Raw genomic sequence first — 26,770 nt, forward strand, 5'->3', positions numbered from 1 at the left:
AGGCCCAATTTCAGGCCGACTTGAGGAGGTTGTGTCTAATGATGGGCAAGTACCTACATGTGTCTTTCATTATTCCGTTGCCTTAGGAGATCCTGTTTAAGTTGGCAGATACATTTACTGAAAGCAAAGCTTGTCACTGGTGAGATTACTGATTTCACCAAAAAGAAAAAAAAAGTGGGGCGGGGGGGGGGCGCGGGTGGGAGTCAGATGCCAAGGGAGAGGGAGGAGAATGTGTAGCATTTAAAAGTGCGGTGAAGCCATCAAGTTAACAAGAAAAAGTAGAATAAAATGTGGTTTCAATTTGCTGTACTGGGCTTGGGGTGATAATGTTTCACTAGTAAACGGGAGAGAAGGAGGGTGTGCGTGCGTGCGCGTGTGTGCGTGCTCTGAATTTTGGAATCCTAGAAGTTATTTAGAAGTTTTAATTTGTTTCATTCCCCCATTTCCATACTCTGAGAGTAAATTAGTAGTTTCAGGGTACTTGGTTATGATCAGAAGGAGGATGTGCCTAGGCCAGAGGCCCCCCGCCTTTTTTGCGGAGAGGGGCTGCATTTCATTTCCCCGAAGCATTGGGTTCCCCGGGCAGAAGGACAAGTGTGTTGCAGGGCCCGTCCCAGCGCCCCGTGCTTACCTGTGTGACACCCCACTGCTATCCAGTGGCAGCTGTCTGTGTAGCACGGTGGCTCTGCAGTCGGCCTCATTCTTCTACCTTTTTGTGGCTCCTGCTTTTGTTTTTTGTTTTTTTCTCAGATACTATCTGACACCGTGCTTGGGGAGACAAGTGAACTATATGTCTGGCTTAAGTCATTCAGGGCAAGTGTGAACTTCTTGACCTTTCTCTCTTCTTCCTGGCAGTCCTTATTATTATCTGCGTTACTGTGTTTCCCCCTAAATTAGTAATATGCATTATTTTTCCTTGAATTAAAATTTTTTGACTACAGAATTAATGGTTAGTAGAATTTCTGTGCTTCAGAGCTTCAATTTAAAATGGGTCTTCACTTCTGTCTTCATGTTTATGCTTTGAACTGTGGTTCCCCAGTTTCCAAGTATGTTTCTTGACACTTACCCTACATTTCGGATGAGGATTTGTGGGTCCCATAGGATCGGAGCTGGATTCAGAGAAAGAGCCAGCCAGCAAATGGAATAATTCTGTCTTGTGAAAGGTTCCAGCCCTTTTAAACTAGACCCGGAGAAATAGAAAACAAATATTCTTGGGAAGAAAACTGGGTTTGTTAGTACTTGGCTAGAAATTTTAGGAAAGGAAAGAACATTTCCTCTGGCCTCAGGAGCACATTCAATGTGAAATATTACTGTTTTTAAAAGAGCTAAACTTAAATTATCTTTGGGTCATATATTTGACTTGAAAATAAATGGATCTAGTTCTTATTTTAAAAAAAGATTCAGAATCATCTTTTTAATAAAATGATAGACTGGAAAGTTAGGCAAGATGCTCTCACCACATCAGCTATTAACTCAAAACAGCTGGGACTTCGAGAGGTGTTTGCAAAATATCTACCATGAGACGGGAGATTGGCGAAATGTGGTACAAGTTAGTTCCAGCTGCACACATTTGCCTTATTAGAGTTCTTTATGGTAAATGAAACGCATGCTTGGTACATACTTGGGTGCTGTCCTGTTCTCTCAGCACTTGACTAAGCAGGTGGAAAGTTGATTTAGTCGGGGGATTACTGAAAACAATGAACTGTAAACCCATCTATGTCCATGCCAGGAGCTATTACATATCCACATTGTATCTTCCCATGAATCCCCCCCCTTTTATTTTTGCTGCTGTTTTTGTATTTTTACAACCTTTCCAGACCCTTGAGTGATTTTTTTTTTTTTTTAAGGGTTTGCCATTTGGTTGCTAACATGGTAAGTAAATGTGAGCCTGCACGCTTGAATATCCCACAGCTCAGTGGACCAGTCCACATTTGAGCAAACTTCTGATGAGAGCTCTGCGAGCTCTCTGCTCTTCTGGCTCTGAGCAAATAGAGAGCTAGACCAGGAGAGATTTGTTGCTGACAAAAGAACAATTCTGCATCCTAAATCCCAAAGTGAACTGTGTAGGTGTTTTATTGTTTTGTATAGTCAACTCCCTTCTCTTGGAGCAGGGGCTGGAATGGAACCTGTAAGTATTTTCATTACTCACTGTAACCTTTTTTTTTTTTTATGATTTTAATACGATTTAAGAGAAGCCACCCTTGGAAGTGCTTAGCTATGGTTCATATCCATAATTATGTTTCTTGTAGGTCTTAAAACTTTATATAATACAGGGGAGTAGATTGCACGAGCACAGTCTTGCTTTTTTTTTTTTTTTTTTCAATGAGGCAAATTAAGCAGCATCTTAAATTAAATCAAGGTTTCCTGAGGTTCTGGAATCTTTTTTTTTTTTTTTTTGGAATCTTATTCCTAAATTTTCCACTGGGTAACCTTGAAATTCTCTTGCCTTTGTCCCTAGTTGACACGGATCAGGCCATGGTTCGTGCCACAAATGGACCTGATGATAACTCTGTGGCTAAACTTGCTGGGGAGAGAAATCCTTCAAGGGAAATAGCTCTGGAATGGCCTGCAACGCTAGTCGCTGGGTTGAGCCAGAAGCTTCTTAGAGGTTAACTCCTGAGATTTTCAAGTGAGCAATAGAATTTAATAGCATCTGATTTTCCGAGATTACCTAAGAAGAATCATTTCATCCCCTAATTCTCAAAGTGCTCACTTTTTAGTCCTTGTGACATTTTTGTCAGATAAAGATTTTTCCATGCTATGGATGTAGAAGAAATATAACCCACTCTTGCTGAAAAAGGAAAGGTAGTGCTGTAAAGGAACAACAAATGGCGAGTTCAAGGCTTCTCTGGGGTCTTTGGCAGTCTTCATTCTTGAGACCGGGCTGTGTGCAAATAGCATCTTTATCTGGTCGGCCTTTGATGGAGCCACATCATCTACTTCAGCAAGGAGGTGGTAAACAAATGTCACTTGTCAGCTGCTTCTTCAGGAGTCTCGTGAATCAAGCATGAGTTTGAAGCCATGCTCTGTGAAAGAGTCCTTGGGGGAAATGGGTTCATAATTTTATGAAGACAAGAGGGTTTGGGGGAAATGCCTAGGCCTGCTTGGAGTGAACTGCATTCTTATTTTGATAGACAGCTTCGCTGCTCTCAGTATTTTTTTTTTTTTTTAAGATCCCAGCTCATTGGTCTTCTTGGGAGGGAATCAGGGCATGAGTGAAACCCACGTGTTGTGAGTGTGCAACAGCGCCTCTCTCTAGGATTGGTTGTCATTAATCGCTCTTATAATAAACTATAATACGCACATCCATAAATGTTCCTATGTCATGCAGAACGTTATGTATGCTTTGCACAATTCCCAAAAAGCAGTGATTGTTTGGAACTTTGGAACTTAATTTCGCATTAGAATGCTTAAAAAAAAAAAAAAAAAAAAAAAACAACCCACAAATACATGGGCTTTGCAGGCTTGATAACCAAGTGCCTTTCTGGTGTGGTTTTAGGCTTTGTTTCCGAAGCACCTGGTTGCAAGTGCAAGGGACACAGAATTCATAAGGGCGGATTCACAGAAATCTTTAAAACCAAGTACTTGTTTATTTAGAATAGCACATTGTTCAAAACAACATCGATGACCCCAACTATATGTTTTCCTGCTGTATTTAATGTAAACATCCTGAATTTATTTATTGACCTGTGTCTTTCTCTACCTTTTTTTTTTTCTTGCTGTTCTCTTTAGGTGTCTCTCTCTAGTTTGAGGATCAAAAAAAAAAAAAAAAAAAAAACCCAAAACCAAACAAACAAAAAAACCAAAAAAAGTACAAAAAGCATTTTGCAATCTTTTAAGTGCTATAGAAATTTTAAGGTATTGTTGTAGTATTTCTTAAGTTTACTTTTGTGGTGTGAGAGGTTGATTGTGGTTGAAGCACAGTGAGCATGGCTGGTGTCCTCACTGATCCTTTGGTCTCAGCTTCACAAACTCTTTCATTGACCAGAGCATTGTAATGATCTTAATGAGACCCAGTCTAATGACTCATAGCAAAGTACTAAAGAGCCATATATGTGGGTGTGTGTCTTCAGAGAACATAATGCCTGGAATTCTCTAATTAGAAGAGTGTGGCTGGAGATCCTATTGAAGTCAACCCTGTACTTCTGTGTGATAACACATGAAACTTCACTGGTCATTCCTATTTTCACTGTGATGGTCAATCAGACCCTTCTGGAAGAGGCTGGTTTTTGAGCCTCACGGGGTTACCAGAGAGACCAGGAGGCACAAACAGTCTCATGGACCAAGGAGGAGGATTAGCAAGAGAGTGAGCTAATAGAGAAGAATATTGCCAACATGGGGGAAAGGTTTGGGAAAGGGAGATGGAGATGCTCAAGATCAACCTCCTGTTTCTCACTTTGGCCTAGGCCTGGCTCATTGGAGGTCAGGGCACGCACGCTGCCAGCTGTAGGTTGGTGACCCGCCAAGCCAGGGTTGCGGTGCTCCTGGCACACGTCTTGGGGTAGAGAGCCTCTCCCTCGGGGCAGGGGCACCCAAGGGGGCGGCAGCATGCTGGCTGGGGCCCTCTGGCCCTACCATGAGGTGTACCACCAGGGAGGAATGGTGCTGCGTGGGCCTCAGCCTGAGGTGGGAGAGCCAGGGAGGTGCAAGCTGCAGGGCCCCGCCAGGCCTAGCTCACCTGCACTGCCTGCCACTTTACTGCTTCAGCAGTTTGTATTATAGGAGCAAGTAAAGGGATTCGTAATTCCATGAAATATGGACAGATGGGTGATAGAAGGTGCTTCTTCATCAAAAGGAGCCACAAAGTTCCCTCTACCCACAAATTTCACTCCCTCGTGTCTACTGGAGAGTCTGGCAAAAGGCAGATAGAACTGAGAGACGGTGACCCTGCTGTACATGGGGCTAACCTTTAGTGATTGCAGTGGTCCCTATGCTCTTGGCTTACTGTCTGTGGGACGTCCCCAGAGGGAATGATACAGTGGCGACAGTCCGTGAGGATGGGGGAAAGGTGCCTACCGCATCTGAAATTCCTGTTCCGATACTACTTTTTTCCTGTGTCCTGCAAGACAGTGTTCTTCTTCCTTTGTTAAACAGTCTTTGTGGAACAGATTAACATTTTCAAACATTCACTGGATATGACCTGTTACTTGGGTTTTTTGTTTGGTTGGCTTTGGATTTTTTCCCAACACCCTAGTATTTTTTTGTTCATCAGTAATCCCGGAGTTATTCGTGTATTACATTCAAGTCCTGGGCAAGAGAAGAGCTGCTTCTTTTGGGTGTAAAAAATCTCAATGAAACATTTGCTCAGGGCTTACATTCAGTATTGTTAGCAGAAATACAGAACACATTTGCTTAATTATTTTATTGATTGAGAGAGCGCAGGTGTGCAAGATGGGTCGGAGGGGAGGGGCAGAAGGAGAAAGAGAATCTTTAGAAGGCTCCTATGTGGAGGCTGACTCATGTGGTTTGATCTCATGACCCCCCTCCCATCATGACGTAAGCCAAGTCAAGAGTCGAACGCTTAACCTACCCAGGTGCCCCTTGCTCAGTTTTTTCCAGACAGCAAGTCCAACTCCTAATAGTCATAGAGCACTTGAAAGGAAGGATCCTAGCGATGATAACCCAGTCCATATAGCTTATGTCCAAGAAAACCAGGTCCAGAAGGACTCCAGTTACAGAGGCCCCAACCACTGTTCATGAAGAACCTTACCTGTGCCGGGCACCCCACAAAGCACAAGGTGCAGTAATGAGCATCCCTGCTCTAGATACCGGCTTTGGAGACACTTCACCATTGAGGGGAAAAAGAAACGGGGATCATTTGAACCCAAGTCACAGCACTTCCAAAGTGATTGTTCAAATTGCATTTGCATTAAACTATAAGTAAGATCTCTTAATTAAGGATCTTATATAGGTCACAGTCCGTCATAAATCTCATCTTCAGGTGGTTCTCTTAGACCGAGAATTCTTGAACAGTTTGGGAGAAAAGGACTCATTTACCAGTGCATTCAGTGATCCCATGCTCTGCATCCCCGTAAGATGGATTTGGGACACATGCTGTGAATGACCTTCCCAAGCTGACATTCTCTTGGCAGTCTTAAGCTTCTTTCTTGAAACGCTGGTTTACATCTAAAATTAGTCTTTCTTTTTCAGCTGTTCAACACAGGCAGTGTGGACACACTATACAGACCACGCACTTCCTCCTGAGAGCGAATTTCCTGGGTTTCGTCGTCAAGTAGCACCTTATACCGAGTTGTGACCTGCATAGTCAAGTGCTAAAACCATTAAAATTGACACCTTGAAAGCCATGTTAACTTGATAAACTCTCAAAATGTCAAGTGTCTGATAAGGGCAGGCTCTTGTAAACCTCTCCTTTGAAACTCAGGCATGGTGACCCCCGCTACCTTCACACACAGCCCTCTCCCAGTAAGAGCCCACAGGTCTGGAGGGCGACACTGTCAATCTACGTTCCTGTTGCCTTTCCTAAATAATAATATTGGATTTGGGTACCTTTTTGCTTTGTATACTGTTATATAATCTGAGCTGGGAACTGTTTTCCACTTCTGGTTTCTGCCACTCATAAAAAAACATTTCACATTTGAGGAAAACAATAACCAGCTTTGACTTTTTAAAGGAAAGAGTTTTTCTTCCAGGTCCAAAAGGGAAGCAGAAATTTGAGCTGTGAAAGCCTTTTTTTTTTTTTTAAAAAAAAAAAAGCATCAGTTAGGAGCTGGGTTTAAGCCTTACATTCCATATACTAGGAAAAGAATCAAGTTGTAGGACCCGGGAGCAAGCAGCACGGGTACCTACCTGTTAGAAGAGTGACGGTATTTAACAGAACAGGATGCCCTGAGATTGCTCCAACCTTGCCTGCCGCCTTTGGAAGTGCCCAGCCTGCACTTAATAGTGTCACCAACACAGCTGAGCAAAAATAGTTTTCCACTTTTTTTTTTTTTTTTTTTTAATGAGTGGATTCATTAAATGGCGTGTTTTGGAAAGAGGGCTGCATCCAAGACCTTGAATTGGAAGATGCGGGCCTTTAAAAAGTAGCACAGCATGGGAGCATCTTACCAGGGAGAAAGCACCCTCGCTTGGGCTCCTCCTCCTGCCTAGACTGCTCCGTAGACCTCCCTCCCTCCACCCGGCTGTGTTTGTCTGTCTTGTAGCCAGTGTCAGACATGTGATCATTCGTGTAATCTTAGAAATGACATGATGGGGGCTCGTGTTGTCAAGACGTGAACCTAAGCAGACCTTGGACCATCTCCCTTAATAGCTGGACTGTGGCAGCCTTTCCCTGATAATGGCACTTTTGTCAGCTGTGGTCAGCAGACTGCCACACGGGGTGGGGGGAGGCGACGGCTGTGTCTTCTGGAGCGGCGCTGCCCTAGTGCCATCCCCCAGTCACGTGTCGCAGGCACACTGACCCGTGAAAGTGCGGCCAGCCCCAAACGGAGATGTGCTGGGAGCGTAAAACAAGAAATAAAGAACAGAAAATAGCCCATTAGTAACTTTTATATTGATTCTATGTTGAGATAATATTTTGGATAAATAGGGTTAAGCGACAGATTACATTTTCTCCTGTTCGTTGGTGCTGGTAATGGGGCTACTAGAAAATTTTAAATTACATGTGTGGCTTATACTTGAACGCTACCATTCCAGGGTATTAAAAGTTCTTCTGTCTCCGAATCCGAATTTCTGGAATATGTTCTACTTGGTGACTGTTTCTGTAAATTCTGTTCGGCATCTTTTCATATGTATCTGTCCTTTCTTCCAAAGTAAATGATCATCTGGTAGGACGCAGGACCATGGAGATGGTTGGTATCACAGTGTGGTTTTTAAAGATTTGGGGTGTTTGTTGGCCACCACGACTGGCAAGTTCTTCCCTCGCTGGGTAGGCAGAGGTCAGATAAGCTCAGCGTCTTGCACAATGTCATAGAATCGGAAGAAGACAGTAGAGAAATGGGCCGGTGCGGAGCAGAGTGGCTGTTCTTGATCTGGACAGCTCTTTCTTTTTTTCTAACTTGGTTGTCTGGCTCTAGGCGGTCCCAGTTGCCAGGGTGGTGGGCTGGGCTGTACCCCACACACACCCCCCAAAAAGATGCAGTCTTTAAGGAAACCAGATGCCCTAAGGGAATCTGTGAGCCAACACTCTATGGTAAAGAAGGATTTCGAGGGGTGCGGGTGGGGAGGGACCTTTATGTCTCAACGAGATGACCTCTGTCGGGGAAGTCCTGGCCCCGGGTGAGCCTGGACTAATCACCTGCCATCTCTGAGCCACTCCCGCTCTGTAACATGGAGATGCTGATGCAACCTGCCCCCACAGGGGGATGATTTCATTAAAGCAGCTTAGTGCCTGGTGCATTCTCTGTGCACCGTAGTAAGCGTTAGCGCCTCGGTACCGAGAGCCTCAGATGTGACGGGCAGCCCTGGCTGTGTCATTTCTGCCCCTGTTGGGCTGGGGATGGTTTCCTACGGCGGTCTCCGAATGCCTGAGGGGATGCCAAGAGTCCTGGGAGGAAGCGGATCCACTGCAGAGACCCGGGTTCGGGTTGCAGAGCGCCCACCTCGGAGTACCGTTACCCCGACGAACCCCTGGGCCTGCTTGGCCAGGGCCGTGTGTGCTCCCCGAGCGAGCCGGTTTTGCGGGGACGCCCCCTTCTCCCCCGGAGCCCCGCGTGTATTGGTCAGAAATCGCAAGATGCCAAGCGGGGCTGCGTTTACACGCACCTGCTCAGGGGAAGTGCGTACCTGTGGCCCCGGGGGTCCGAGGTGCAGGCGGACGTGGCCCTGCCTGCACGGATCAAGTGACCTTGCTGTCCTCTGCCCTCCCGCCTTCCCCGTACCCAGTGAGACGGACGTCCTTGATGGAGCTGTTGGCGGGACTCCTGGGAAGGAGCAGGTGCCTCGAGCCGCATCCAGGTCGGCAAGTGTCAGCCCCTCCCACCTTGCTTCCCTTGGCCTGCCTCTTAGGTGGCCCTGTCCCGGTCGTGATTTAGGGACACATCGAAGAACAAGTAGGAAGCGGCCTCCGGTTTGAGCCACACGCCGGGAGGAGGATGTTGGAGAAATGTTCTCCTTCTCTTGAGTGTGATCACCTGACAAAGTCAAAGTTTGGATCTGATGCGCAGAGAGGAGCTCCAAAGAGATTCCCGGTCCCTCGTTGGAAATTGTATAGGTTGAGGTCGCCTGATGAAACGGAATTAAATTTTTCCATTTTTTCCCCCATTCTTTTCATTCATTTAACCAGTTCGCTCCCCACCTCACCCCCCCCTTACTTGAAGTAACTTTTTGCCTGCCACTGACAGGGTGCCTCCCTGTGACTTGGGTCAGCTGTGCCGTGCAATGACGTAATGGCTAAAGAGAATAGGGTTATTTGGGGGGTAATTCATCTTGAGATGTAATTCAGTGGTTTTATGTTGGCTCTGTGATTCCCTCAACTTTAACGTTCCAGTTAGAACTTTTAAGATCTAGAAATTAGTTTAGAATTACTTAGCTAAACCTTCTCACTTTACTGATATGTGGGTTGGGGGGGGGGGTGTATTAAATGTTTTCTTCAAAGTTCCCAACCTGTTACTGAGCCTTCTAGAACTAATGCCCTCACCTGTTGCACAGTAGCTTTTCAATCGTTTTTTTGGTGTCATCCAGTTACAAGCATAGGTAAAGGTGTTTAATAGTTTTGTTTTTTTTTTTTTTTTTTTTTAAGTAGAAGTCACAGAGACAATGCAATATGTTACAAAGCCCTTCCTAGTTTCTTCAGTAGTTTACATACCGTGGCCCCCAAAAGAATAAAACGAGTTTGTGGCTTCAGTAGGATAATGCAAAAAGTGACCAACAGGGGGAAACCTAGTACATCCTTTTGGAATTAATGCACTTAACTTCTAGCCCCTTTGAAAAAAAAAAAATTACCCAAGCTCCTGTTGAAGCCAGCAAAAAACATCTGTTGTTTTATTTATAGCCTCAATTTCTAAGAAGCATATTCTATAGCAGATGAAAAAGAAGTTGACAGCTCATAATTCAGAGAGTCACTGAGGCCTAATCTGATAGAACAAAATGTACAAAACTCGCCCCCTCCTGGGGTTCAGGCCCTATCGCTTCCCTTTCCCCCGGAGACAGAAGTGGTGCAGGAGAGAGACAGAGCCCAGGTCATCAGGGTCTGTCGGTCGTGAGGACAGAGGTGGCCCTGAGGCAGGAAGGCAGAGAGGAGCCCCCCAGGGTGGGTGATGGCTTCTCCCTCTGGGGTGTCCCCCAGGGGCAGCTCCTCCTGCCCAGCATCGCACTCATTTCCATTCTGGTTTAACCCGCGTCTTCCATCTGGGAGCTTTTAGCAGTATGACATCTTCTAACTGTCACAGTGTGTTTTCTCTCAAGAACCCCAAGTTGTTGATCAGAATGGCTGATGGAACAGTTCCATTTCTGGGTCCAGCTTCATCTTTTTGACTTCACTCCTTTTCTTTGAACAGGTCACCCTAGCTGGTTGGACATAGCTGCTTTCCCCCTGCTGACTTGTAAGCAGTTGCAAAATACATCCACTCCTCAGATAGCAGCCGTCGATGTGTTTCTTTTTTTTCGTTTTAGCTTCTTTCTGAGAGTCTTTGTGGGAATATGGTCAGACTTCTTTCTGTAATTGATAAAGTCTTTTATATTTTGCTTCTGTTCTATCTTGTAGGGCTTCCTGTATATTTAAAACAAGGTAGATGGGTGTGGCAAAAGTAAAGTGTCTATGGCGTAGTGCTATGTATCAACCTGGGTTTTTTTGTTTGTTTTTTGTTTTGTTTTTTGAGAATTTAGTGATGGTGGTCCAACTGCTGCCCAAATTGACCCTTCTAAAATAGTGACCCTTAAAAGGAAAATTGCATCTGGCGTAGAAGTCCATGAATTTCTTTACCTGAGAGGTGAGTAATCTGCTCAGTTCACTGGTGATCATTAGTATATCATGAGCTAGGGACACTCATTAGCCCCCCAGAATTCATCACATTTATCAAAGGTAGTGAAAGCATACTGCTCCATTTTTAAGTTTTTTAATCTAAATCCTTTACAAAATTATTAAGGATTGTGTTTATTTTATCTTAAAATTGCTAACAGTTGCTTTATTATAAGTGGGTAGTTTCGTGTATCAGTGATTTTTTTAAAGATTTTTTTTTTAATCTGACTACACATTTTCTTACATGATTTTTTTCTGCAGTAGCTGAATAGGGAATTTTCTGTTCATTATTTTCTGGCCCCTTGTCTTTTTTGCTTTGTTTTTGTTTTCTTCCCAATACCATAGACAGGTAATCTTTTTCCTTTTCTCTCCCTCTCTGATCATGAGCACTTTAAGTCCTTTCCTGTACCTATCAAGTGTATCTTACTAAGATTTCCTTTTGGGATCCGTTGAAATAATAGTTACAACATACATGCATTTGTCAATTATTTGCCGGGCTCTTTCTCCACCTGATGATTAACCAGAATCGTCCATCTGTACCTTGCTGAAAGTGATAAGCTAGCCAGCTATATTTAGCTGAGTGAAACCTATTACATCCTTGGGGAAGAATGCGCTTAGTTTAGCCTTATGAGAAAATATTTAATAAATGCCGTCCTCAAAATATTTAGCCTGGCCGAGTGGGCTGGCAGGGTTTCAGTCCTGATAAAGCAGAGGTGATGGCGAGAAGCTGGCCCACCAGCCCAAGCTCACACTGAACACATGCCCCTCTTGTCATTAAGGGTTGTCATTGTGGGTGCCTCTTCTTGCCCATCCATTTCGATCCTTATCCTCTTCTCGTGGCTTTGTGACCCCCACCCCCTGCCAAATGGAGTCCTACAGTGCATCTCCCTGAGGAGGCACCCGAGTTTCAGGGAGGGTTTACTGCTGCACAGCTTTGGCTACTGTGCCTAACTCTTCTCAACCTGTTTCCTTAGCTGTAAAATGGAGGCAGTCACAGTACTTCACAAGGTCGCACAGATTAAATGAGATAAAACCCTGAGCACAGTTCTAGTGCTAAGTGTTAAGTACATGAGAGGTCTCAGTTATAGATAGAAGCAGCAGCAGCAGTACTAGTGTGGGTACTCGCGGTCCTGGTGGCGGTAGTATTTCCTATTCCTCTCCTCCTAGCGGGGACGTAAACATCGGAGTCCCCTTGAAATGAGACCAGGTGGGAGGAGCTTCATTGGGAGGTCAGGGGAACTGAGTGCTAGTCCTCAGCCCGAACTTGACCGTGGGACGTTAGCAGGTGCTGACCCGTGTGATCCCTGTCCCCACGCGCCACAGTACGCAGGTGCACGGGGCCGCAGGGCCTCTGCTGCTAATGTCTCTCTTTCGATATCTAATTAGGTATGATATCAGATCTGATTAGATTTGATAGCCAGCCTCCCCCCTCCCCGGGTCAGTCCCATCATCTGCGGGACGCCTGTTTAGATGCTGGGCTCCTGGGAGCTGGTGGAGGCCCTGAAGCTCAGGACATCTCGGCGATAGGTATTGAAGTGGGACGGTTAGCCGCTGGGATTCCCTCTCCCACAGCGATCTGGGGGACCAGCAGCAGGGGCTTCACGGGAGCTTGTGGGCTAGGCGGAGCCCTGTGGCACCCCCCAGATCCGAATCAGGTGATTCACAAGCACGATGAAGCGTAGGAAGCCCTGCCTTTGTGAATATTCTGACACATCTGGAAGGTTAAGTTTCTGAAGTCCCTATAGAATTCGTATCTGACACTGATTTTGTTCTAGACTTGGCCGTTTCTTTGGGTGTAGCGAATCGACATTTTGGTCACCTTGGGCTGCTGTGACAAAATACGGTAGACCGAGTGGCCGAAACAACAGACACTTACTTGTTCATCCCGGTTCAGGCAGTGGCTGGACGTCCGGGGTCCGGGACAGCTTGGTTGGGTTCTCGCAAGGGCCCTTCCCTGGCTTGCACGCCGTTGTGGCCTCTCTTCCTGCTCTCACATGGCCATCACGATGGCCCCGCTCTCGTGACCTCGGTTAAACTTAACTCCCTCTCCGAAGTCCCCTCCCCAGCTACGGCCAGGCTGGTAGTTAAAGCTCCGTCGTGGGGCTGGGGGAGAGGGCGGACGAGGCAGTGGTCGGGAGCAGCTGCTTTCTGCCGCCCACTTTGAGATGCTTCACGAAAAGTAAGACGGATTGATGGATTGATTGGTAATGAAACATGACAAATGTTGCTTGTGGGCACTCACTGTACAATTCTTTCAACTTTTGGTGTATTTTAAAACGTCAGAGAGCAAGCCCCAGCTCTCTGTGTAGTTATTAGAATGGAATCTGGGGTTCTTTCCTCTGATTTCCATCCAGGCTTTGTTAAGAGGCCGGTCCCACCCTGCTGGGCCAATCTGCCTCTTGGGCAGCTCCTCCCTCTTCTGGCACTTGCTCCTTGGTCCTGCAGCGCGTGTCCTGCTTTCTCGCAAGTTCCGTGAGGGTCCCGCTTAGATCAAGATGCTCCTTTCAGGTCTCCCATTTCAAACCGGTGATCTCTTAACGGGTTCTCTCTTCTGTGCTCTTTTCTGATCAGAGGATCATTAATTCTTGAGAGATGGGGGGGCCTCTCGGGTTACATGGGAAGACCCTGCTTTATGAATTTGAAACATTTTTAACATTTATATTTTTATGCATTTAACTGAAATCTGTGGTCAGATACCAGTGGGAGAGAAGCGAGTGGCTCTGCAGCTTCACCCGGAGGCCCTGCCTCCCTCTTGTTGCTGGAGGGGCTCTCGGTGCTTTCTGTTTAGGGTATTAATTACCCGCATTAAGAAATACCTTACGGTGAGGGAGAAGGTGCTGCCTTGCTTATCTGGGGGGAGCGCGGGAACTAGCGTTAGTCCGGGTAGCCGTATTGAGCAGGCCAGAAGGTACCCAGGCTCCCCACGGGTGGGATCAGGCATCAGGTATCTGAGTGTTGTGCAACACCATTATCATAGCTCCCCTGTAAATTAGGGAGATTTGGCAGCAAGTTCTGGCAAAATAGGTTTCTTTCCTTACTGGGACTGACTTGTAGGCTCCCAGGGTTGGGGGGGGGCGGTGGGGAAACAGGTACAAGCTGAACTTCGGGACACTGTTTACAAGCCTCGCAACCTTGACCACATGACTTAATTTCTGCAAGGCTCAACTTCCTCGCCTTTGGAGGCGGGATAATAAGGGCTGCTAGGAATAAAGAAATGAAAGCCTGCATGGGTGTGGGGCTGTGACTCCCAGTGGACGTTCAGGGGTATCCAGGCCACACGTGGTCCAGCACCCATCCACGGTGCTGCGTCCTGTGATTTCCCTTCCCCCTTTCCCTCTTGGCGGCTGCTCAGCCACGCTTCCTGTGAAATCTTCCTAAGCCAGTGGGCCCACTTCCCCCAAAGTCCCAGAGACTCACCTGTAAGTGACACCCTGGGGTGTGAAGAGGGGAGTCTCTTTCTTCTCACTTACCTCCTGCAAACATTTTAATGTTTGCCGTACACCGTCAGTTGTCATCTTGGACTGAGACTCCAGTTTGGGTGGCGACACTCGTGATTCATGAGGCTAGCCTGGCAAAGAGGAAGTCTGATCTTGCTTTCAGTGATCTTTCAGCCCTGAGGTTCTAGCTAAGGTCATCGTCCAAAGCAAAGCTGTAATGTCTGCTTCTGTTTAATAAGATCTCTGCCTGCTGTCTGTGTCCTATACTAGGCTGTGGTCTAGAAACAAAACTAAATGGGCAGAGATCTCAGATCCCTTTCATTTGTTTTTAAGCTGTGGAGCAGAAGGGATAAGTGGGAGAAGATAAAGATATTAAAGACTAATTAGTTTAGGGTGTCTGAAGAGATTTGCAAACTTCCTATTTAAATCTGTTGACAGGTCTTTTCATTCCCTCTGACGACTTATCTCTGAAAATAATGTAGTTATGGCTGACGATTTCTTTCCACATAGATGCGACTCCTTTTTATTTTTTCCCCCCATACTTTTTTTTTTTTTTTTCTCCTCCCTCCTGAAAAAACAGTCCTTGTTTCTACTACGTTGGATATCATTCCAGCTCCGTTTTTCTTTTACGGTCAGAAAACTCAAGGATGATAACTCAAATACTTGATAGGGGAACAAGGGCAATATATTGAAAATAATGTGATATTTTAGGTAGGACTTCTGAAAAGATCATTTTGTTTATGTAACGAAATAATCTTTTAAAAAACATTGAAAATTATTTTTGTCTCATTTATATTACTTTCTGGTCTTAAAAGTTGCCATCACAATTAAAAATCTATAATAGTGTAAAAGATTACATCAATAATTCTAAATTCATAACAGCTATCCATTAGTTTGTGCATTCTGCGTACTGGACACTGTGCCTGCCGTGTTTATCCGTATAATTCATTCAATCCTTACTGCGTTCATAATTATTCCCATTTTACAGATGAAGAAGCTGAGGTTCAAGTTAATTAACACGTCCAAGAAATAGACTCAGTAAGTAGGGAAACCAAGATTAAATCCCCGGTCTCGTTGGCTCTAAACCACGTGTGCTTTTAATAATTGCACTACTGCTGATTGAACAGGTGTGTTTCAAAGCAAAGGAAACCATACTGGCTTTGGCTTTGTTTTAGTTTTTTAGCTATACTGTCTCAGCCAGCGTGTGTTGGCATTGTGCCAGTAGAAACTTAAAAAGCTTAAATGTCAGGATATTAACCATTATGGACATAAGGCATGAATGTGCTTATACAATTTATTTCAGAAAAGCTTTGGGATTCGTTATATTTTTTTGCCCACCAGAATGTATATTTTTCATTTGAAATAACGAGAGAGGTCGTTTTCAGAGAGAAATAAAATTTTGATTCGGCAACAGTTAATCGACAAACATCTTGATTTAATATTGACCCACGCCTTGCACATACACTTTCTTTTCTGTGTATTTGTATGACATTTTAAAAGGTAAGTGGCAGTTTTTCATGTACTTCCAAGCTACTTCCATCAGTAATGAAATACTCGGCTTGGGCAGTCTCTGGAGTCCCAGAATTTCAGCTTAAACTTTCCATTCGTCCCTGCCAGGCACTGACTCTGAAATATCTTTTTTTATGGAGACCGCCTCCAAAAGGTGCAGCTGTGTGCTGGTTTCATCTTGCATTTTGTAGCGGCGTTGGCACCATTTAACGTGAGGAATGCCACTGTCTCCCACACACCACTGGTGCCCAAGGACTGTTCAGGCCTGTCCATGTTCGTGGTTTGGGAAGGGTCTGAGTTTGGCAAGAAAGCTCTCCTGTTCCATGTGATTGGTTGTCACCAGGGTTAAGGTAGAAAAATAGAACTAATGGAAAAGGCAGCGTCTTGATGTGTCATCAAAAATTCTTTCTACAGTCGGGGACACCTAATTCATTGGTGTTCCTATCAGTGTTGAAGGCTGGTTCCTCTTGGGAAACAGTCTGTGTCTTGGCTCTGTTACTTCTAGAGCCTTCTGCTGTTCTTTCTTCTTTCTCCTTAAGTAATACTGATTTCTTTTGGTGAAAACTGATCCCACTAAGTCAAAAACTTAGTGTTGGACTCTAGCGGGGGAATCTGCGTACTCATCCAGGTTCTTAAGGGTGGACTTGGCTCCCCAGACTTGCATCCTGGCTGCAGCAGGCTTCAGAGCCAAAAAGCATTCCTCATTCAGGTATAACAATTTGGAAGATGAAACCCAGTAACGATTTATAGATAAACATCGTGAGGGTCACACTGCGTCATTTTGTGTTTTCTTTGATAGTGACCATATATGATCTGTATTTTTTTTTTTTAGTTCCATTATGCTTTAGTTTATTGAAATATACGATGTGGTGCTTTATCAGGGACCTTTCAAAGAACGACTTGCCACATTTGGTAGTGCCTGGCAATTGTCATTTCCTGCTGGGATGTCTTAAAACGGCATGTAATGGAAAAGGAAACACTGACCTTGCGTACTTAATAAAATTAGAGGAATAGTTGATTTTATTTAGGATTGTTGAAATAATTAGTATTTTGCCTTGAGATACTTTTTAGATTTTTGATGTCGATTGATCCTGCAGCCTGAAGTAGAACATGTGAACTTTAAAAGACTTCTTGGGTAGGGCTTCGTGTTCCCTTATGTTTAAATATTTGAAAGGGGAAATGGACTGAATCACAGATTTTGTACTAGGGAATAGGAAATCCCTGAATTGTTATTCAAAAAATAAGGTTATAAAATTTCTCTTTTAAAACTTCCATTGCAAAACCTGAATCAGCTGTAATGATTCAGATGTTTGAATAATAGGTTGTTTTTTTTTTTTTTTAATAATAGTTTATGTCAACATTAACTCTGTGGGAAATCCACTAGACATGTTACAAGAATCGTACCCATACCCTCTCTATGTACATCTAGCTTTGTCCTTGAGATTCTGGTGTCTCTTTGAGAAAAGTTCTAGTGTTGCCCTAGGTAGGTACCTGGTGGTTATCACAGTGCTTTTCAAACACTAGATGTGACTATTTTTTTATTTTTTATTTTTAGAGAGAGAGAGAACAGGGTGGGAGGGCACAGGAGGGAGAGAGAGAGAATCCCAAGTAGGCCCCACACCTGATGGCAGAGCCTGAGGCAGGGCTCGATCTTACGACCCCGAGATCATGACCCAAGCCGAAGTCAAGTTGGACCCTTAACCTCCTGAGCCCCCCCCCCCCCCAGTTGGACGCTTGGACGCTTCACCGCCTCTTGATGTAACAGTTTTTGAGTGAAACACATGAGATTTTGTAGCTCAGGATACTAAAGGTAAACTACCAATTTTTTTCTCCCAAGGAAACCTAGAAAAGTCTAACATAAGAAGATTTGACGTTTTTTTTTCCCTTTTTTCTTCTTCAAGCCAAAGGGAATACATAGAGAAGATGGAAACCCTGTTCTATATAGTAGCTGCCAGCCCAGTTCTAAAACAACTGCTGGGTGCATATTTCAATTGCAATTAGGTGAAATCTTTAATTATCAGTTAATTTAACTTTCAAATTTGCCTGCAGAAATGATGGTGTTGATAAGATTCTGGGAGGAGATAAACCTTTTATTAAGTAATTCCATTTTCAGTTGCCAACTTTAAAGATTTTTTTTTTAATTAAAAAAAAAAAGGCCCGAGTAAAATTTATGAGGGTGGGGACAGGGGGACGGGGCATGTGTGGCCATGTGGGATTGTGTATTTACTAGTTAATCTTCACCTTTTTGTATCTAGGGCTGTGCTCGCTAAGACCTGTAAGTTTGAGAAGCCTAAAGAGAGACACTACCGTGGATTCCAAACTAGTATTTTCTCCACACCGTTTCTCTAGCCTTGTTTTCCTCTTGCCTATGCTGATAGGACGATGCATATCAGTTTGTTCAGTGCAGAAGGCATTTTGCAGGGAGGACATTTTTGTGAGCTGATAATCTTCTGAGGCCAGAGGAAGTAGTTTATAGTTTATCAGAGGAAATGAAACGGTATATGCTCTTTTCACCTCACAGTGTAGCCTGATTTTACAAGGCTTTTAATGAAAAAGAGTAAATGAAACTTGCCAGACATCTGGTATTTTCAGTGCTTTTCAGCTGTGCTCACATTATAACGTCTAGAGATGTGGGGCATGTCATTGCTGGCTTTCTTACCGTGATCGCATGTCCTAAGACATAGTACTAACCCAAACTACATCACTAGCTCCACGCCTGGGCCTCCTGGTGGTGGGGGGGTGGTGAGGGTGGTGGTCGGACCCGGGAACCTGTCTTCCCAGCAAGTTCTTCAGGTGATCATGGGCTCGGGCAGGTGCGGGAGACACGGAAGAGATGTCACTCCCACTCAGCTCTGCGCCTAGTGACCGTCTAGAAAGTCAGTGGCCCGGCTGTCCCTCCCTTACGAAGTCTGTAATGTGTTCAAGTGATGGTGCCGCTGGAGAGTCACCTGGGAAGCTGCGACAGACTTTTCATGCCCTGAGTTCAGATCTCGATGAGCTCTGTGTCCAGATGCTCTGTCCCCAGGGATGGCTTTATGGTGGGATCTTAGTAGCCCAGAGCCAACTCAGGAATCTTTGGTTTGGTCTTGACAAAAACCTGTCCTTGCTCAGGCCATGGGGCTTTGCTCTCTCATACTGTGGCCGCTAGCACCGGTGGCTGTTTCAGCTGAAAAAAAATGCAGTTCATCAGTTGTGGTGTCTACAGGTTCAAGCACTCCCAGCCACATGCGGCTAGTTGGCCGGCCACTGCTTTTTTGGATAGCACAGCCAATAACGCATCTCTGTCGTCACAGAAGGTTCTACTGGATGATGCGGCTGTGGGATTTTCTTCCCCAAGCTAGCTCTCTTCCGTTTATCCTGGGTATTTGAGCGGCCAGTTGAGTTAGGTGGCCAGATCCCATGTGCCTGTCTCTCCCAGGGTGCACTGCGGTCCAGAAGGCTCTTAGACCACAGGGTTTAGGGTTCGTAAAATGGCGCAAATCATACTTAATTCTCTGAGGTTGACTGCATCAGGAATCTCATCTGTGATGACTCTTAGTATTAGGAAGGTGGGCTTCATTAAAGATCTGCTTAACTGTATGAGTCATCATAATCCCACCACTAAGATCTCACTGAAAATTATACTTAACCTTTCTTAAACTATACAAATATAAATTATGTAAGTTTAATTTATAAATGTAATTATATTTATATAAATAAATATAAATTATATGTTGCCTATTTATTCCTAGGTAAGACTGCACAGTGATGAACCTTAAGTGTCAAAAAGTTACGTATTGGTGGCTAATGTAAAGGCTGCACCTGTAGGTATTTTCATGTAGACTGTCCTTTAGGTGTAGTTTGGAGTTTGAGAAAAATGAGGTGAATATATTTAGCTCCCTCTTCTGGTGTATTATGAGATGGATATTTTTACTTCAAGTGGTTTTGTGTATTTTGGGAGCGACGCCGCAGTTATAAATGTGATGTTGAGGGCCGTTGTTAGTGTGCCGTCCAGTTCGTTTCTTCTTGTACCACTGCGATTGGTGAAACACGGAGCTGTCGCCTGCAAAAACCAGTCGGTGAAAGCATCACATGTTCTTAAGCTACCGACTGACCAGAATGTACCGACTGACCAGAATGTCAGCCAACGAAGGCTCAGGTGGCGGGGGTACACGGGCTTGATTTGAATGTTAACGGGGCCAGTGATCATTTGCAAGTGCCCTGCGTCTAAATATTTTAAAGTTATAAATCACGTGAACGGACTGTTCGGTCAAATCTGTTCCATCATCCTACCAGGGCAGTTACTCCTTCATAGTGAAGTTAATCTCGGTTTCTTGGGTCCCACGTTCTGCCCCAGAGGGTGGTGATGTGGGGAGAGTAGCCCACTTCCCCAGCCTCCGGCACATCCGAATTCAGTCCCACCATGAGCCCCACACATCCAGCCTGGGCCCAGGGCCCAGCCCCTGGGAGACCTGCCCTGGGGAGGACGGAGCTGGGGAGGAGGCTTGAGAGGCCAGTCAGGCAAGGAAGTCCTGGATTCCAGCTAAGTGTTCTGAGTGTGTCCCCGGAGAGAGGTGGGCCTGTCCTTGAAACTTGCAGGGAGAGGCCCCACGGGAAGAGGGCCCAGCACCGCGCTCCGTCTTGCTCAGGCCTGAGTTCGCTAGTGTCACAGCTCAACTGTTTTGCGTCTCACTTCTCCTCCCTGTTGCCTGATGCATTCAATCACCCCAATCGAATAACCGTAGGATTCTGTTTGTTTGCAGCCTTGGCCCTTCCGGATCTTGCAGAGCAGTTTGCCCCTCCTGACATCGCTCCGCCTCTGCTGGTGAAGCTCCTGGAAGCCATTGAAAAGAAAGGTAATCAGCGGTCGAGGGGCTCTGTTAATGTGTCATCGAGTCTTATTCCGGGGCTGTCGCAGTTTGCCTCTGTCTGTCGGGTGTCCATTAAATCCGCTACTTGCGAGCCAGACACACAAGCTCTCTGTCACCGCGTAGTGCAGAAATAACCTTGGTCCGATTTCTGACTCCACGGTAACATGTACTTACTGTATGGAAACTATTAAATGCTCCATAATTTAATAAATACAATTAACTTGCTCTTTCATGGCCAGATGGCTTTGCCAAAATCATTGACATGCCAGCTAAGATTAATAGTAGGGGTTCACTTCCAAGAATACTTGGTACACATCTAGAGTAGATATGGGATGGAAACTGGAATGTCTTTCTGGCAGCAGGCTCACAGGTTCTCCAGAGAGCTGTGTTTTGCATGCTCAGTCTGTTTTGTGTCTTAGGTCTGGAATGTTCAACTCTATACAGGACACCGAGCTCCAGCAACCCGGCTGAGTTACGACAGCTCCTTGATTGTGGTGAGTGTCGTGGCGCTAGAAAGACAAATGGGAAACACAGTCCTTACCTTTGGGTGTCCGATAAAGTGCAGAGTTCTAAGTTGGAGGGGCTCAGAAATCACGCACGGTTCCCTCTGCTCTACTAGGGTGACGGGGCAAGCCGGCACTGATCTTCGATGTCCGCGTCCTGGGTCGGGGTTTGTGTGCACGCCTGCCTGCAGGCATGTGGCCTGTCCTCATAGCCAAGAGCCTCTGGGCCCCGCAGGACTTGCAGAAGAGAGAAGCGCCCCCTTTGGGATTTCTCTGGCTCTGCCTACCGACCATCTTTCTCTGACTGTAGTTGGCTACGTCGGATTCATCTGGATCAGCTTAAAAAATATTTATGAGTCCGTGTCATTTAACAAATGTCTCTTCTGACCTTTCCCATTTTCCTCTCCTTTGTAACATTTTTTCGCTCTTCCTTTCGTGGTCATTTGCTCTCTTGTGCCGTGTTTATAGGAGGTAACATCACGGGCCTGTTGCCTTTGGTGGTGTACTGGTAAACCCAGCTCTCAGGGAGGCAGGGGGACCCTGGTTTGTAGCAATTGGCCACTTCCACGGAGTGAATATGCCCGCCTCGGCCAGTCTCAGGCTGCCACTGTGTCATCACTGAACCCCAACATGGAAAGTATTGAGCGCAGGTGGCCCCTAAGAATAGGCCAGCTCCAGCACACCATTGGGTAAATGACACCGATTAATGCACCCAAGTGGTGGCTTCATTATTTGTTCCTTCTCTTTGCCAAACGGAATAAGACCACCCATGTGAATAAATACCCTGGCCATCGTGCCAGCAAGTATTATCTTCTGTATTAACTTAACTTGCAGGATCTTTCAGGTTCTTCATTCTCCCCCAGAATTTTTTTTTAGAAAGATAATTTAAAAAAAAAAAAAAAAAAAAGATAATTTCCCACCTCACATTATTTTAGTTGAATTTGGATGTTGGAAACCGAAAGAACGAAACCAAATTTGGGAAGAGGCTCTTCTTGTAGGAACTATGCTCATGCGAAGAATGTAGTGGATGAAAATGTGAAGTTGAGGCAGCTCATGACAATTTCTAGAAAAGATGTTCTGGGAAAAAAAAAAAAAAGATCCTATCTCTGTCTGTAAATAGTTTCACCTGAATTGCACCACCCAAGTGTTTGAAGTTTGAAAAAAAAAAAAAGAAATGTTTCAAACTTTCATTTTTATTTTGTGCATGGAAACCAGCCTCACACATGTGCAGGGCATGTGCCTTGGTGGCTGGATCTCCTGCCTTAACAGCCGGAGTAGGTCAGTAGGAGCTGACTGACAGAGAATTCTAGGTGGAACACTTGTCCATTACTTCTCACAGCCTCACCAGAGTGGTAAGGAAACAGTGAATTTTGTCCTTAGTTGCAATTGAGATACATGTTTTGGTCAAAAAATTGGTCACAGGAAGTGTGTAGACATCAGAGACCAGTGACACAGGAGTTATTTGAGAAATCGTGGTTAAGCTTTTAAATGTGACTGAATACAAATGATGCACTTCAGCTGTAGAAAACATCTTCGCATCACCTCTGAGATGGAATAACTAACCAAAAATCACGTCAGCAATGTATTTTGACAGTTTTTCTTCGCCATTGGAGATCAAAACCCACCCGGAGAAAACCGGTTTCACCTGGATTCTGTGTGATTCGAGTAGAATTTTGTGAGAAGAAAAAAGGGTAAACATCTAAATTTAGGAGTGGAGACTTTTTATAGCTTGAGGATCTTTCCGTCCATAAAAGTATTGTCATACCTTGGAGGAAGCATAAGTCCTACTTTAGAAAAAAAAAAAAAGAGAGAAAAGAAGTCATGGCTTTTAACCAACCTTGTAAGTTCGCAGTGTCTGGAAGGGGTAGATGTAGAGGACAACACCCACCTTTACTAGCACCCTACTATTTTGTTTCGTCTCCATATTACCCCTGTGATAGCCGTATTTGTCACTGCTGATGGCAAAGCTGGGACTTGCATCCAAATTGGTCTCATTCCAAAAGTCCTTATTCTTTTTTTTTTTTTTTCCATTGTATTGACCTAAAGTGAATTATTTTTTTGTTGTTCTCATTTGAATTTTCTCCTGATTTTAATTTTTATTTATTTTTTTTATTTTTATTTTTTTTGGTGGCTCTTACCCAGAAGCAGGCATTTTCTTTAAAAGTTCTCATTACAGGAAAGAGAAATTCTGTAGCTCTGGTGGTAGGGGTCAGCTGGACTGACTGGTGATTGTAACATGACCAAAGACCAGATCGTGCTGTTAGGGTCATATACAGGGTTATAGGTCAGCTCTACCTCATTTTTAAGAGGCTTTTCTAAGAGCACACCTGTCCTCTACTCACTAGATGCCAGTAGCTTGGTTCCTAAACTGTAACAGTCAGAAATGTCCCCAGACATGGAGAGTGGGGTGTGGGGTGTGGGGCGGGGCACTAGACTTGAAAACTTCCACTGAGAACTTAGGTAGAGGTCAGCCGGGGAGGCACCCCCTGCCTTGGGGAGGAGGGGCGGGGGCTGGAGGGCTTGCTGGTCTACCTGTCTTGAGCTCACTCAGAGTGAGCTGGGACCGAAAGGCGGTGCGGGTCTCGCCCAGCTAACCTAAGTCCTCACTTAACAGACGTCCTTGGCTCTTGGAGGAGCTCACTAGGGAGGCTGTAACGCAGAAAAGGGGGCGTCCAGAACAAGTCAGGAACTCCAAGGAGCTTCAGAAGTTACCTTGGGAGAACTACAAACCAGTGTGCCGCGTCACCAACGCTCGTGGGTTTGTCGCGAAGGGGGCTTATCCCAAGACTTGAAATAAGATGATTTTCTTCGAAGGCGTGAAGCTCTTTGCCACACGCCTCACGCCTTAGAGAAGGGCTGGGGCGAGTCCCATCTCCCTGAGGACCGTGACAGCTCAGTCCTCGAGCATTAGGCCGGGGCCTGCGCGCGGGGCCGCGAGGGAGCCGCCCGGGCCCTGGGGACCCCCCGGCTAGTGGAGCGGGCCAGCCCGGCGCCGGCGCAGAGGGGCAGCGGGGGACGGCACGGCCTGCGGAACGTTGGGCATCTTCATGGTTTTTACCATCACCAGGCGGTCTTCTCACCGTCTTTACGCTGGAGAAAAAATTAGGTAATATTCCTTGGGCAGCGCGACCTAGTGAGTGAAGCCTCCAGGGCATGAAGGGCCCGGGCTGGGGGCCGTGGCACGTCCCTTGGCGGCGCAGCACAAAGCTCGGCTGCGCAGGCGCAGCGGGGGCGGCGTCACTTCCGAGGGGCCTTGGCGCTCGCGCTCCCCCCCCCTCAGTTTAATCATTCTTTTCGCCCAGCTCGTCAATGCACGTCCTCTACCACGCGCACTCTCCTCGGCTTCCCTGGGGTCCTGGGCTCCCTCACGCGGGCCGCCCCCCGGGGTCCCTCCTCAAGGCCCCGGTGCCCCAGAGGCCTCCCCCGCCGTGGGGCGCCCGCGGCCCTTCCGGCCCCAGCACCCCTCTTTCTGGGGCCACTGGGCCTTCTCCTACCCGGGCGCAGAGAGCACGGCTCGGGGTGGTGCCGCCCAAGGCGGGACTGTCCGACCCCTTTTCCCGCTGGAGGCTTTCCTGGACAGATGGGCTCATCCTGTCATTTTTCCCCCCAGAGATCTTTATGTATTTATTTGACCCCGAAAGTGGAAGCGCAAGCAGGGGAGCAGCCGCTGAGGGAGAGGGAGAAGCAGGCTCCCCGAGCGCACCCAGGCCCTGAGACCATGACCTGAGCCGGAGGCAGACACTGAACCACTGAGCCCCCGGGCGCCCCTTGTCCCCCCTTCTGGGCTCGTTCATTGCCACAGATGAGATGAGCTGTATCCTCGTCAGAAGACCCTGTCAGCTTTAGGGGCCTAAACGTTCTAAGAATGTTAAAAATATTCTTCTGGCTATTTTTGAGATCGAAGGGTAAATCCCACCTATCGTTTGTTCATTCGCTCTGTTGAGCTAAATACCATGAACTCTGAGGTGCAGCATTTAGCAACGCAGAACTTAGGCAATCTCTGGATTTGCAGCCCCTGCATTCCTGTTGGGGTTTTCCGAAAGCCTTTACTGATTAGCCATCCCTGGACAGAGGCCTTCGCAGGGCACACCCGCCCTCCAGAAGGCCTGGAAATCCTGGGGGGCCACTGTAGGTTGCCAGGGCTGCCATGACCACATGCCACAGCCTGGGGGGCTTCGAACACAAACCTGTCTTCTCACCGTCCTTGAGCCTGGACGTCCCAGATCACGGCAACTTTGGTTTCCTGCGAGGCCTCTCTCCCTGGCTCACGATGGCCACCCTCTCACCGCGTCCTCGCGAGGCATTCCCTCCGTGCTTCTGTTCCTAGGGTCCCTGCGTGCGTCCACGTTTCCTCTTCTTAGGAGGACACCAGCCAAGTTGGATCAGAGCCCAACCCTAAAGGCCTCATTTTAACTGAACCACCTGTTTCAAGGCCCTTTTCTCGAAATACGTTTATCTTCGGAGACCATAGGAGTTAGGGCCTCACCCTATGACTCGCAGGGGGACACAGTGCAGCTCCTAACGGGGCAATTTTTTTGTTTTTATTGTTGCCCCACAGTCTGGGAACATGCCTCTGGCATCATGGGCAGGAGCCATCACGCTCAATGCTCAGCGCTTGAGGGACAGACTTCCACAAAGAAGAATTGTTCTATTTGCAGTGCCAGGAACAACCGCTGTGAGAAGCACTGCTGATGAATACTCGAGAGTTTTATAGCTGTCCTCGCACTGCTGCCTTTCGTGTGTCACATTTAAGTCAGATGTTCAGAAAAATTGGCCCAACCGATATGTACGACATCTGAAATGCCTTTTTTAAATGTTTCTGTCGCAGATGCCGCCTCCACGGACTTGGAGATGATCGATGTGCAAGTCTTGGGAGACGCTTTCAAACGCTATCTTATGGACTTACCAAATCCTGTCATTCCAGTAGCCGTTTACAATGAGATGATTTATTTAGCCCAAGGTTTGTCTTCTGTTCTGAGAACCTCAAAGAGCATGTATTGGGATGCGGGGGTGCGTGTAAACTCTAGTAAATCCTGCATATGAAGAGTCACGTTCTAGGAGATCTTAGTGGGAACGGGCCCCCTCCTGGCACCCTCCCTCCCCAGTAGCGCCGGTTCGCCCCCTTACCAGGGCATCCGGAACGAGACCCAGGTCCTCGTTGGCCGAGGAGGACTGTCCACGGGTTGAGATGGCTAATTGTTGACCTTTTATCAGCATTAACAGAGTTCACTACGTCACTGAAGACCACTGTGTTCCAAGTGCCATCTTTGGATTCAGGGGAACCAGGGACCCGGACCCATGGGCCGGGGTGGTTCTCCTCATTTTCCTCGAGTGGCCATTACAAGATGTGTTGAGGGAAGAGGACTCTCAGGCTTAGGAGCTTATTGCTCAGTTAAATGCTTTGGGGACAGGAAACTGTGGTTCGTAACCTTCAAAGTTAGAACGAGTGATGCTTATCTGATGCTCCTCCAAATCAGCCAATCACACTCGAAGCTGCTCAATAGAGGGCAGATCTCAGCCAGCACACCCTGATCCTCTTGCGGTTTTTTTTAA

At 46.3% G+C, this 26,770-nt stretch overlaps 1 protein-coding gene and 1 long non-coding RNA gene across 7 annotated transcripts in view; one reads left to right on the forward strand and one right to left on the reverse strand.

The window, feature by feature from the left end:
- PIK3R1 (phosphoinositide-3-kinase regulatory subunit 1) overlaps positions 1 to 26,770 on the forward strand; it is a 164,840-nt gene that overhangs the window by 117,957 nt on the left and 20,113 nt on the right. For all 6 annotated transcript variants that reach the window (XM_072826696.1, XM_072826691.1, XM_072826693.1 and 3 more), the window contains 3 exons: positions 20,607 to 20,699; positions 21,134 to 21,208; positions 26,046 to 26,177. In XM_072826696.1, the coding sequence (XP_072682797.1) occupies positions 20,607 to 20,699; positions 21,134 to 21,208; positions 26,046 to 26,177 (300 nt within the window). The remainder of the gene's footprint in view (positions 1 to 20,606; positions 20,700 to 21,133; positions 21,209 to 26,045; positions 26,178 to 26,770) is intronic.
- Positions 1,792 to 15,077, reverse strand: LOC140633722 (uncharacterized). Its single transcript, XR_012031311.1, has 2 exons — positions 14,336 to 15,077; positions 1,792 to 13,543 (listed from the first exon to the last, which is right to left on the reverse strand). It is a non-coding gene; the product is annotated as an uncharacterized lncRNA (long non-coding RNA).

Source organism: Canis lupus, chromosome 5, assembly GCF_048164855.1.
Source record: "Canis lupus baileyi chromosome 5, mCanLup2.hap1, whole genome shotgun sequence".
Taxonomy (NCBI): Eukaryota; Metazoa; Chordata; class Mammalia; order Carnivora; family Canidae; genus Canis; species Canis lupus.